The 13,245-nt window shown below is 44.4% G+C and overlaps 3 protein-coding genes across 7 annotated transcripts in view; all 3 read left to right on the top strand.

The window, feature by feature from the left end:
• Window positions 1–13,245, top strand: part of LOC134213685 (stress-activated protein kinase JNK) — a 276,561-nt gene that overhangs the window by 96,833 nt on the left and 166,483 nt on the right. The gene's annotated exons all lie outside the window — the stretch shown is intronic.
• Window positions 4,021–5,133, top strand: LOC134210414 (uncharacterized). Its single transcript, XM_062686460.1, has one exon. It carries the CDS (start codon window positions 4,021–4,023, stop codon window positions 5,131–5,133), a length of 1,113 nt encoding a protein of 370 aa, XP_062542444.1.
• On the top strand, window positions 6,117–8,591 carry LOC134210417 (uncharacterized). Its single transcript, XM_062686463.1, has one exon. It carries the CDS (start codon window positions 6,117–6,119, stop codon window positions 8,589–8,591), a length of 2,475 nt encoding a protein of 824 aa, XP_062542447.1.

Here is a 13,245-nt window from a genome sequence, read left to right on the forward strand (position 1 = left end):
GAAGAGCATATCTACAACAATATTTTGTTTGAAATGCTCAACATTTTTGAGCATAACGAAGCATAACGTATTCAGGTTATTGGATTTAATAATTTAAGAATCTTGTTATTGGTGATTATGAAAGCAAACAAGAAATATTTTCAGTTATTCTGATTTTTTTCTTTACATATTACCTATGAAAAATCAAGAAATTTAAATAGTTTAATCTTAAACATTATTTTGTGTAACAACTTCTATCGCTCTGCCTAGTTCTTCTTCTTCTTATTGGCATTACATCCCCACACTGGCACTGGGACAGAGCCGCCTCGCAGCTTAGTATTCATCCAGCACTTATACAGTTATTAACTGCGAGGTTTCTAAGCCAAGATACCATTTTTGCATTCGTATATCGAGTAAGCATATGCGGTATTTCGAAAAATTTCGTTTCAGGTGGTTCGAAACGAAATTCCGCGGAATTTCGCGGAATTTTAGCATGGCGAAATCGCATTTCATGATTTCGTTTCGTTTCGTAAAATTACAAAAATTTCGCTAGAAAAAACTAGCTTCTAACGAAATTTAACGGAATTCCGCGGAATTTCGAAACAAATTTAAACTTAAACCATTATTTATATTATCAAAAAATTTGGCTGCGCCGCTAAGCCAAATCGTTAAGTTGTTTTCAAAACTTTAGGTTATACATTTTTTTCTATTAACGCTTACTACATAACCCCATTATTAGTCGACAAATACGTATGTAGTTTTCTTCTATAAAACGTCTTCAGTGTTTCCAAGTTTCAAATTTATATTTTGTGATATTTTTTACTATTTGTACAATATGAATGCGGAATCGATCGTGTTGCTGCTGGTCATGGGACGGCATCTTGTAGATGCCGATCACGCCAGCTAGTGTGGGAGAACGCGAAGTGATAAACCTAATGCCTGCAGCGAAGAGCACAGAATTATTTAGTGCGGGATCAATCGTATTGTAGAAGCTTATTAAACGAAGCACATTGAATTGTGTTAGATTGATTTAAAACACAGTTTTCGTCTTCATGATTTCAAAATAACTTTGTTTACAATAAATATTCAGTCGCTTGCCTAGGGGCTTCACATGAATTACCTTCTCTACTAACCAACGATTCCTTTCCCGTAGCGCTCACGGAGATGCAGAACATTCCTCGGTATTTTGTAACAGCGGTTCTCAACCTGGGGTACATGTACCCCTGAGAGTACTTTCGCCGGGCCCAGGGGGTCCCTCGGACGAAATGCTTAATGCGGATGAATAACAATTTTAATCCAAACTTGTTGCGGGACCACTGAGCACCCTCACGTCTCACTTAAGTGAGTTCAGTTCGGCCAGTAGCCGTCACTGTCAACGTCGCACGAGCATAGATGTCAATGGATGAGGGAGCATAAAACGAGAACGGACTGTCATACAGAGAAAGCAAAACGTGGATTGAAAGCGAAAGTAGTAGTTACTGACCCATAAATCTAAATTGCTTATTATACGATTATTCTCTTAAACTATTATATAAAAACTAGTAACGTTAAAATTAAATATTAAGTGATTAGTTTGTAATTATTGAAAAAGGTGACTATATGAACATGCAATTGTCTTACCAGCTATATGTATACTTAACCCTAAACTTATTCTAGATAGTACAAAAGTTGTTAGTACGGCAAAAGGTAGTGTTAGTTCATGCTAATTGAATTAAATTTGCCTACAAGTAAGTAGTACTTAAAAATAAAGTGAACCTATGTCTAAAGAATGAATTATTGTCATATAGGACGCTACAAACACATAAGAATTGGAGAAATTGTTTCGGATAAGGGCATAGAAGAAGAAAACGATAATGTAAGTTAACATTTGTATTTTTGTATGACAAAAAACGAATCATTCCAATACATTACAGCTTTGAAGCTGCATATTAGCTGCTATCTGGATTGTTTTCCTTCCCGTCCGAACAATCTTCAAAGATTATCTGGTTCCAGTCGAACCGCAATAGAGATGGAAGATACAGCCGAAAAGCATTGCGTCAAATGCGATCGGCCAGATACGGCGGATAATCTTGTTGGGTGCGATACTTGCGAATTGTGGATGCACTATGGATGTGCGGGCGTCACCGATTCTATCGCAGATCCGAACCGAAGCTGGAGGTGCGATCGTTGCCGGTCCAGAGAAGAAGATTCAGTTTATACTACTGATCATTCAGTAACGAGTAGGCATTCGTCTCGCATGGAGATCAATTTGAGATTGTTAGAGGAGCAGAAGGCCCTAAGGACAAAAAGGATTCAGGAAGAAGAAGCGGCCCAGGCGGAGGCGAGAAGGAAGATCGCCGAAGAAGAGGAGCAAAAGTATGCTTTACTCCTCACAGAAGTGGATAATGCAGAGGAAAGTGCAAGTAGCAGATCCAGACTGAGTAGTCGAGACAGTCGCGAAAAGGTACGTTCATGGTTATGCGAACAAGAAGGTGGTGTTCCTCAGCAAGTAGCGGTGAAACCCTCCAGCGCTATGTCCCCATTGACGATTACCTCGAAAGCAGCTCAACAGTCAACGATCGCAGCAACTATTCCCGTAGCGTCAACCAGGAACGTTTCAAACGCTTTGATCGCAGGTAACAATCCAGCAATAGTGGCTGCTGAACCTGCGTCAACTTCCACACCGAATTCTGCAGAGGAATTTGCCGGAGTTGTCTGTTCTGGAAACAACACCAGCACTGAGACCTCAAATAGGATGTTCTCAACCGGTAATTTTGTAACATGCACTGAAATTTCGATCAATCAGCCGCCGCCGGTAAGTACTTCGCTGCTGGCAAGAAGCGCATCCTTACTAGGAGTAAACTCTTTCGTAACAACGAGTCCACGGTTTGGTGGCACGAAACCTACCAGTAGTGCTCCGCCGTCAGTCGTAAACCTCCACTCAAAGTCATCTCAAATTCCTTCCCCAGTCGTGAAAGGGGTATCGTCGATCGTCATTAGTGACAATCCGAATAACGCGAACAATGTATCTAAACTAGGCAATTACGAAATTCCATCTTCAGTCGGAATCGGTCCAAATTCCGACGGTAACTTAGTTGCAAGTATTGTACCGATACCGCCTTTGAAAGAAAATAATATAAGTAGGGTCCCTCAGTATGTCAATTCAAAGTACCCGGCAATATCTCTCCCTGATGCTCCTCCATTGTCCAAACAACTTCAATCCCACAATGTAAACCATTCGTTCTGGGTCGGATATCCATCACACAATAACACTTATGCGACGCACGGTGTGTCGTCTACTGCAAACGTAGCAGCGGGTGTTAGCAATTTTGGGCAGCAGCCGTGTTTTGGCGGCACGTACCACCAGGCTGCTTCCAGAAATACGATATCATCAGTACCATTGGGTTGGCCAGCCCTGAAAACCAGCTGCAGTTCAACCTGGGTAAACAAAAATGTTACTAGTACTGGTGTCGGTGTGGATCCAATCGCAGTTTCATCGAGAGCGGGAAATATGTTTGCTAAGGATGGCGAACCAGTGCGGGTTGCACCAGCCCAGGTTGAGACGACCTACCCGCAGCCGGCTTTGGGTTCAGCATATTTCGGCATTCCTCAAGCAGGTCCACCTCCACCACAACAGCATTGTATACAAAGTCAACCACTTCAACAAGCAGCAACATCGTCGCGTCGTGGTCCAACAGGTGAACAACTTGCGGCAAGACATGTGATGCCGCGAGAACTTCAACTTTTTCTGGCGATCCGCAGGATTGGCCACTGTTTTACAGTTCATTCTGCCGACTCCACAGATGCATGCGGATTCAGCGACGTGAAGATTTTGGCGCGATTAGAGCGCTGTTTGAAAGGAAACACCTTACAAACAGTAATAGGTTGCTGATGTCGCAATCGGTCCCCTTTGTTATTGAAACACTGAAAAGGTTGTACGGTCGACCTGAGGTTATTATCCACTCTCTACTTCAACAGTTGCGAACTGTCCCTCCTCCGAAATCCGAAAATTTGCAATCTCAAATCGCTTTTGGTCTAGCAGTACAAAACGTCGTGGACCACATGACCATTGCTAATCTCGTTGATCATCTGTGCAACCCTACACTACTTCACGAGCTTGTTGAAAAGCTTCCATCGCAGCTCAAAATGCAGTGGTCCTACTTCAAAAGTAGATTCTGCAGTGTCAACCTAACGACTTTCAGTGCCTTCGTATCGGAGCTCGTAGTAATGGCCTCTGAGGTTACACTACCGGTCGATAGTCAAACTATGGGCCAGACCAGATCAAGTAAATCGGGAAAGGAGAAACCAAAACTGTTTGTACATTCGGAGGATCAGCTGGAAAGGAAGGCGTCGTCAGCAGTTGAGAAAGCAACATCGGAGTCGATGAAGAAATCCTGCATGTATTGTGCTAATTTCAACCACGAGATAGCAGATTGTGGACAGTTCAAGGCGTTAGGTATTGATGGTAGATGGAAGGCAGTAAAGCAAAAGTATTTGTGCAGGAGTTGCCTCGTGCCACATCGTAAATGGCCATGCCGTACGAGGAAGGAATGCGGCGTAGAAGGTTGTCAACAACACCATCACAAACTTCTGCATGACGTTAGGAGCACACCATTAGAAACAAAAAGATCGGAGCCTGCAGTAAAGCCAAGGATAGTAGAACACCACAATCTACATAAGTCAATGGCATATTCTCTCTTTCGGTATTTGCCGGTTATAATCCATGGTAATGGTCATCAGATCAAAACCTATGCGTTCTTAGACGACGGGTCGTCATGCACGCTATTAGAATCCAGTATAGCGCTGGCGTTGGGCGTCAAAGGACCGAACGACGGCTTTTCATTAAGTTGGACCGGTAACATGTCAAGAGAGGAGAGCACTTCCCAACGTATCAGCGTAGTGATCAGCGGTGAAGGAAAGAAGTTCAAACTTCATAATGTCAGAACAGTGCAGGAGCTGCGACTACCAGCACAAACGATGTGTTACGAAGATTTACAGCGTACGTATCATCATCTGAAGGGCTTGCCGGTTAACAGCTACTCGGATGCGATTCCTGGAATTATCATCGGCATAGAACACGTTCAATTATTAACTTCCTTACGGATCCGAGAAGGGAAAAACAATGAACCAGTTGCAGCGAAAATTCAGTTGGTGTATCTTCGGCAGGAGTTCTGATTCCAGGAACGCCATAGAATATTTAAATCTACATTCAGTTAGCAAGATGGAAATCAGGATTTGCATTTGTGGATGAAACAATTCTTCACAGTGGAAGAAGCGGCTGTAACGGTTAGACCCGAGGCCGAAGAAGACAGAAGAGCGTGGGAGATTATGGAAACCACAACTCGCCAGGTAAACGGCGCATTCGAAACTGGACTCTTGTGGAAGTATGACCACGTTTACTTCCCGGACAGTTACTCGATGGCACTACGTCGGTTGATAGCACTTGAAAAGCGGCTGCGAAAAAATCCTTTCCTGGAAACCAAGGTAAAAGAACAAGTTGCTGAGTATGAGGCTAAAGGATATGCGCACCGTATCACTTTGGAAGAAGCTCAATCCACAGATCCCAGTAAAGTCTGGTATCTACCTCTCGGTGTTGTGCAGAATCCAAGAAAACCGGACAAGATAAGGTTGATTTGGGACGCTAAGGCCCGAGCTGGAGGAGTATCGTTCAACGACATGTTGATTAAAGGGCCGGATTTGTTGGTGGCGCTAATATCAGTTTTGTTGCGCTTCAGGCAAAGAAATATCGCCATCGTAGGAGACATAAAGGAGATGTTTCATCAGATCCGTATACGTGACGAAGACAAACAATCTCAACGTTTCATCTTTCGACACGATCCAGAATCAAGTCCGCAAATCTACATCATGGATGTTGCAACGTTCGGCGCCACGTGTTCGCCCAGTTTAGCGCAATTCGTGAAGAACGAGAATGCGAAGAAGTATGCGGAGTCCTTCCGAGAGCGACGACTGCGATTACGAACAACCATTATGTTGACGACTTCTTAGACAGTGTGGACACTCCAGAAGAAGCTGTGACATTGATCAATGATGTGAAATATATTCATGCAAAAGGAGGCTTCGAAATTCGCAATTTTTGTTCCAATTCAGTCGAAGTTTTAAGCTGTATCGGAGAATCCGGAACGCCGCAGAAGGTATCCATGAACCTGGAGAAATCAGGAGAATCTGAGCGTGTCCTAGGCTTGATATGGAAACCAACTGAGGACGTCTTCACTTTCGATCTTAGCAGCCTCAAGGATGAAATTAGAGTACTGATCGACAGCACTAGAACACCGACCAAGCGACAGGTTCTGCGAACAATTATGTCTCTGTTTGACCCGCTTGGTTTTATTTCTCATTTTGTCATTCACGGCAAAATTTTGATGCAGCAAATATGGAGAGCGGGTACCGACTGGGATGAGTTTATCTCAGATGATCTTCAGGAGAAGTGGAGATATTGGTGCCAGTACATGCAGCGACTAGAAGAGGTATCAGTGCCACGCTGCTTCTTCAATATGATGGAAAGTTCTGCGGTAAAAAAAGTAGAAGCTCATCTGTTCGTCGATGCAAGTGAAGGGGCCTGTGCGGCGGTTTTATACCTCCGGTTAGTTGACAATGGGCTTCCTCGATGTGCGCTTGTAGCGGCAAAAACAAAAGTCGCGCCATTGCGACCCGTTTCCGTGCCACGTTTAGAGTTGCAAGCGGCGATGATTGGCACAAGATTGCTCGATGCCGTGATGACTTCGCTGGATATTCAAGTAGCCACTCGCTACCTCTGGTCGGATTCATTAACCGTTTTGAGCTGGTTGCGATCTGATAGCCGAAAATATCACCAGTTCGTAGCATTTCGCGTGGGAGAGATTCTCACCACTACAAGCGTGGATGAGTGGCATTACGTGCCATCCAGATTGAATGTAGCCGACCTAGCCACAAAATGGAAAGACGGGCCAAATTTTGATCCGAATAGCCCATGGTTTCGTGCACCGGATTTTTTGTATTCATCGAAGGAACAGTGGCCAAAAGAACCGGCACAGAAATGTACAGAGACGAACAACGAGCTACGAGCTGCATTTCTATTCCATGGCATAATTCCTCAGCCGTTGTTCACTGTAGCAAGGTTCTCGAACTGGAATCGACTCTTGAGGACAGCAGCTTACGTTCTACGATCGGTGTGTAGATTCAAGGGAGAAAAAGGCTTTAAACAAAATCCGCTGACGCAGAAAGAACTGTACGATGCAGAAAACGTGTTGTGGAGGCAGATACAAACTGATATGTATCCAGACGAGTACGCGATTCTTCTTCGCAATCGAGAAAATCCCAGAAACCCAGTCCCACTTCCAAAATCCAGTCCACTAAATCGGATTTCACCTTTCCTTGATGAGACTGGGGTTATCCGTATGAATAGCAGGCTGACCGCAGCGAAATCCATTGCGACTGATTTAAAATATCCGATCATACTGCCTCGACAGCACGCTGCAACTTACCTTCTTGTGGATAACTATCATCGGAGGTTTCTTCATGGTAACGGGGAGACAGTTTGCAACGAGATGCGTCAGCGATTTTATATACCTGGATTGAGAACAGTAATACGACAGGTGTCGAAACAGTGCGTAATCTGCCGTGTGAAGAAAACCATTCCGCAACCACCAATGATGGCACAGCTACCCGAAGTACGAGTCACCGGACTTGTTCGTCCCTTTACGCACACCGGGGTGGACTATTTTGGTCCAATACAGGTAAAACTAGGCCGTAGTTTAGTGAAAAGGTGGGTGGCGCTATTCACGTGTCTAGCGATACGTGCTGTGCATGTTGAGTTAGTGCAAGGGCTGTCAACACAATCCTGTATATTGGCAATAAGACGATTTGTGGCTCGTCGTGGCTCGCCGAAGTCCTTCCACAGCGATAACGGGACAAACTTCCTGGGAGCCAGCAACTTGCTTGCAAAGCAAATTCGAGATATCCATGAAGATTGTGCAGTCACCTTTACTAACTCTGGGACCAGCTGGGAGTTCAATCCACCATCAGCGCCTCACATGGGCGGTTCGTGGGAGCGCATGGTGCGCTCGGTTAAGGTAGCTATAGCAGCGATTGCGGACCACCCGCATCATCCAAACGACGAAGTATTGCAGACTGTAATCGCCGAAGCGGAATCTGTAATAAACTCGCGACCGTTAACCTACATTCCTCTGGAATTTGCCGAGCAAGAGGCATTAACGCCAAACCATTTTTTGCTATTTGGAACTCAAGGCGTCGTTCAACCTGCATCCGTGCTGAATACCACCGGGAGCAGTTTGAGGGACAGTTGGCGGCTTGCCCAATATTTGGTGGACCAGTTCTGGCGTCGATGGCTTCGCGAGTACCTGCCCACAATAACTAGACGCACTAAATGGTTCGAGCCTGTGAAGCCGTTGGAGCCAGGGGACCTTGTACTCGTCGTCGACGAAGGCAAGCGGAACGGTTGGCTAAGGGGGCGCATTCTGAACGTAATCACAGCTGGCGACGGACAAGTTCGGCGAGCAGTTGTGCAAACAAAAAATGGCTTGCTACACCGACCGGCGGTTAAGCTAGCTCTCCTGGACCTTCAGACATCTGGCCGACCAGGAACTACACGGGCAGGGATGTTGCGGGACCACTGAGCACCCTCACGTCTCACTTAAGTGAGTTCAGTTCGGCCAGTAGCCGTCACTGTCAACGTCGCACGAGCATAGATGTCAATGGATGAGGGAGCATAAAACGAGAACGGACTGTCATACAGAGAAAGCAAAACGTGGATTGAAAGCGAAAGTAGTAGTTACTGACCCATAAATCTAAATTGCTTATTATACGATTATTCTCTTAAAATATTATATAAAACTAGTAACGTTAAAATTAAATATTAAGTGATTAGTTTGTAATTATTGAAAAAGGTGACTATATGAACATGCAATTGTCTTACCAGCTATATGTATACTTAACCCTAAACTTATTCTAGATAGTACAAAAGTTGTTAGTACGGCAAAAGGTAGTGTTAGTTCATGCTAATTGAATTAAATTTGCCTACAAGTAAGTAGTACTTAAAAATAAAGTGAACCTATGTCTAAAGAATGAATTATTGTCATATAGGACGCTACAAACACATAAGAATTGGAGAAATTGTTTCGGATAAGGGCATAGAAGAAGAAAACGATAATGTAAGTTAACATTTGTATTTTTGTATGACAAAAAACGAATCATTCCAATACATTACAGCTTTGAAGCTGCATATTAGCTGCTATCTGGATTGTTTTCCTTCCCGTCCGAACAAAACTTATTGATAAAGTTTTGTATTTTTTTATTTCTAAACTTTGTCTTGTACATAATAGGGTAAAAGATGTATTTTGGACCACCCTTACGGGGGCTCTTATTTTGGACCACCAAGAGGAATTTGCACTTAGTGGTCCTTCGAACTGTTGGTCCAAAATACCACCCTTATCCTATGCATGGCGATCAGTAAATCATGGCCTATTGAATCCTGTCCTTCACAACCAGTACAATGGATGAAGAGATGTGGGATAAAAGATCAAAAGGGCAAAACCTCGAATAAACAAATTTTACCTCGAATAAACCGGGTCAAAACAGAATGTTGAATAATATGTTAAGAATATGATTCTAGACTCTACAGATTCGAAAGACTCCATTTGAAAGACATGAAGACTTTTTCCCGAAAAGCCCAGTTGCTTCGTTGCAAGAGAATTGGAAGCATCCTTCTTCGCTTCTCGGAAGCCTCCTTGCAAGCAGCTCGGAAGCCTCCTTTCATTTTAAGATGTTCAAAAACTTTCTTTCAAGAGACCCGGAAGCCAAGCTTTTTTTTCTAGAAATTTCCTTTTATTTCTGCTTCTTTTAAAAGCCTCGGATCTTTTCAAGGCGCTCGGAAGGGATTTTGAACAGGATCGACTGCCTCATTTTAAAAGGCTCGGAAGCCTACTCAAGAGGGTTGGAAGCCTCCTTTATAGAGGTCCGGAAATCTTCTTTAAGGCTTTTTTCTTTAAACTTTCTTTTTTTTCTTTTCTCCTTCTTTTAAAAGGCTCGGAAAGCTCTTTTCAAAAGGCTCGGAAGGCCTCTTTCTAGAGCCTCGAAGCCCTCCTTTAAAAGGGTCGGAATTCTTCTTTCAAGATGCTTGGAACCGTAGTCTCGAAAGCATCAGAAGCCTCCTTTCAAGAGGCTCGGAAGCCTTTTTTCAAGAGGCTCGGAAGCTTCCTTTCAAGAGGCTCAGGAAGCCTCCTTTCAAGAGGCTCAGAGCCTCCTTTCAAGAGGCTCAGGCCTCCTTTCAAGAGGCTCAGGAAGCCTCCTTTCAAGAGGCTCAGAGCCTCCTTTCAAGAGGCTCAGGAAGCCTCCTTTCAAGAGGCTCAGAGCCTCCTTTCAAGAGGCTCAGAGCCTCCTTTCAAGAGGCTCAGGCCTCCTTTCAAGAGGCTCAGAGCCTCCTTTCAAGAGGCTCAGAAACATCCTTTCAAGAGGCTCAGAGCCTCCTTTCAAGAGGCTCAGGAAGCCTCCTTTCAAGAGGCTCAGAGCCTCCTTTCAAGAGGCTCAGAAGCCTCCTTTCAAGAGGCTCAGAAGCCTCCTTTCAAGAGGCTCAGAAGCCTCCTTTCAAGAGGCTCAGGCCTCCTTTCAAGAGGCTCAGAAGCCTCCTTTCAAGAGGCTCCAGCCTCCTTTCAAGAGGCTCAGGAAGCCTCCTTTCAAGAGGCTCAGAAGCCTCCTTTCAAGAGTCTCAGGCCTCCTTTCAAGAGGCTCAGGCCTTCTTTCAAGAGGCTCAGAAGCCTCCTTTCAAGAGGCTCAGAAGCCTCCTTTCAAGAGGCTCAGGAAGCCTCCTTTCAAGAGACTCAGAAGCCTCCTTTCAAGAGGCTCAGGCCTCCTTTCAAGAGGCTCAGAGCCTCCTTTCAAGAGGCTCAGAAGCCTCCTTTCAAGAGGCTCAGAAGCCTCCTTTCAAGAGGCTCAGAGCCTCCTTTCAAGAGGCTCAAACATCCTTTCAAGAGGCTCAGGCCTCCTTTCAAGAGGCTCAGGCCTCCTTTCAAGAGGCTCAGGCCTCCTTTCAAGAGGCTCAGAGCCTCCTTTCAAGAGGCTCAGAGCCTCCTTTCAAGAGCTCAGGCCTCCTTTCAAGAGGCTCAGGCCTCCTTTCAAGAGGCTCAGAAGCCTCCTTTCAAGAGGCTCAGAAGCATCCTTTCAAGAGGCTCAGGCATCCTTTCAAGAGGCTCAGGAAGCCTCCTTTCAAGAGGCTCAGGCCTCCTTTCAAGAGGCTCAGAGCCTCCTTTCAAGAGGCTCAGGCCTGCTTTCAAGAGGCTCAGGCCTGCTTTCAAGAGGCTCAGAGCCTCCTTTCAAGAGGCTCAGAGCCTCCTTTCAAGAGACTCAGGAAGCCTCCTTTCAAGAGGCTCAGAGCCTCCTTTCAAGAGGCTCAGAGCCTCCTTTCAAGAGGCCTCAGGCCTCCTTTCAAGAGGCTCAGAGCCTCCTTTCAAGAGGCTCAGGCATCCTTTCAAGAGGCTCAGAAGCATCCTTTCAAGAGGCTCAGAAGCATCCTTTCAAGAGGCTCAGAAGCATCCTTTCAAGAGGCTCCAGAAGCCTCCTTTCAGAGAGCTCAAGCCTCCTTTCAAGAGGCTCGGAAGCCTCCTTTCAAGCGGCTCGGAAGCCTCCTTTCAAGAGGCTCGGAAGCCTTCAATAGTCGAAACATTTCCTACAGTCAGACCCATGTAAGAACTTAATTTTAATCGGTAAGTTTAAGGTGAAGGTGGGTTGAGTACCAAAACAAAGCTTTGAAAGTATTGGTACAATGAAAACTGTCATATACTGTAGTAGTATTGGTGTAGTATTTATAAAAAAAGCAGAGAATATTAGTAGGGTGGTTCAAAAAACGACCCAGCTCCACCACGCTCAATCGATTCCGTCCCATGCTCCGAGTGTATTCCAAAAGCCAATTTGAACAAAAACTGATTGGGCACAAGCCGGTTCAAGTTTGTATGAAAGCTAGTATGGGAAACTAAACCTTTCATTACACTGACTACAGTGCTTCTCTTCCAAACGCTGGCGAAAAGAGAACCCACATAGCTGAATGAAAACCGTACCTTGGGAAAGATCCATTGATTACGTAACGCAAAAAATAGCACTTTATACCCCGCTCACTCCCATGTCACACTTTTTGTATGAAGTATCTGCTCCTGGTGCGATAGATATCACAGACAAATTCTGGCTATTTTGTTGAATTACACGTTTCACTGATGCTTTCTGAGAAGCCTAATTATCATGCTAAGGATTGGTAATCTCGAATAAAATCGACTTACAACTATCGGAACGACAATTCAATATGCATTGTCTATGGAGTCAAAGCTCTTGAATATTTCATCCAATCATATGGTCTCCCCCCTCGCCATGGTCCAATGACGAAGCGCCACAATCAGAATAATGTAAAATTAAACCTCGCCATATCAACTGTCATACAAACCTAAAACGACCTGTGCACTGTAAGCCCCTATTCAAACCAGCCCAAACCATCGGAAGACACCCAGAATATGAAACATATTCGACTGAGCGTGGCGGAGCAAAATAATGTTTGAGCCACCCTAAATATTAGTTTGCTGCTGCCGCTGCCGGTGTTTACATTCGCTCCGTGATCAGTTTTTAGTCGGTTTTTTCGATCAAAAATAGCAGTTTATATTAAGTTTTCGCTTCAAACAAGTGACTGATTTCAAAAAGTGATGTTTAATTGGCATTCCATCAACATTTCGGGCTGCTCATGTGCGGAGAAGTGTGTGAAAACTTGATTTTTTCAATGCCCCTTGAGAGGAAGTGAAGTGCAGTGATAAGCCCACCAAATCGCGAACGACTATTAAATTGGCACGGAGCTGCTGATTTATTCAATAATTCGAACCGAAATACTTAGGACTCTTTGAAGAAACATGTTAATTATCACGGGAAGTAAATAAATATGCTGTGAGCAGGTTAGTAATTTGAATATTAAACTTTTGTTCGATGCTGTTCGATGCATTCGAATGTTGGTGGGAGAGGAGTGCGGGAGGTGTGGTAACGACCCGTGGAAGGTCCGGTGCCATATTGACGGCCATCGTGGTACTCTTCCAACTATGTCCTTAAAAAAATAAAAATTTCAGAAACATTTATGGAGAGCCATATATTCCGTTAGATTTCAGGTCCATTTTTGATATACTTGAAGAGCTACGACTATTTTCATTTACAGCAAAAAAAATCATAGGGGGTATCTCAATTAATGCAAAAGTTCGAAGGGTACCTCTCAAGAAAATGGTTGAGAACCGCTGTTTTAAAACAATGAGT

This window comes from Armigeres subalbatus, chromosome 2, assembly GCF_024139115.2.
Source record: "Armigeres subalbatus isolate Guangzhou_Male chromosome 2, GZ_Asu_2, whole genome shotgun sequence".
NCBI lineage: Eukaryota > Metazoa > Arthropoda > Insecta > Diptera > Culicidae > Armigeres > Armigeres subalbatus.

Bases quoted from the DNA above. Each gene is read 5' to 3' on its own strand.
- LOC134210414 (XM_062686460.1), top strand. From the start codon at position 4,021: ATGACCATTGCTAATCTCGTTGATCATCTGTGCAACCCTACACTACTT.
- LOC134210417 (XM_062686463.1), top strand. From the start codon at position 6,117: ATGAACCTGGAGAAATCAGGAGAATCTGAGCGTGTCCTAGGCTTGATA.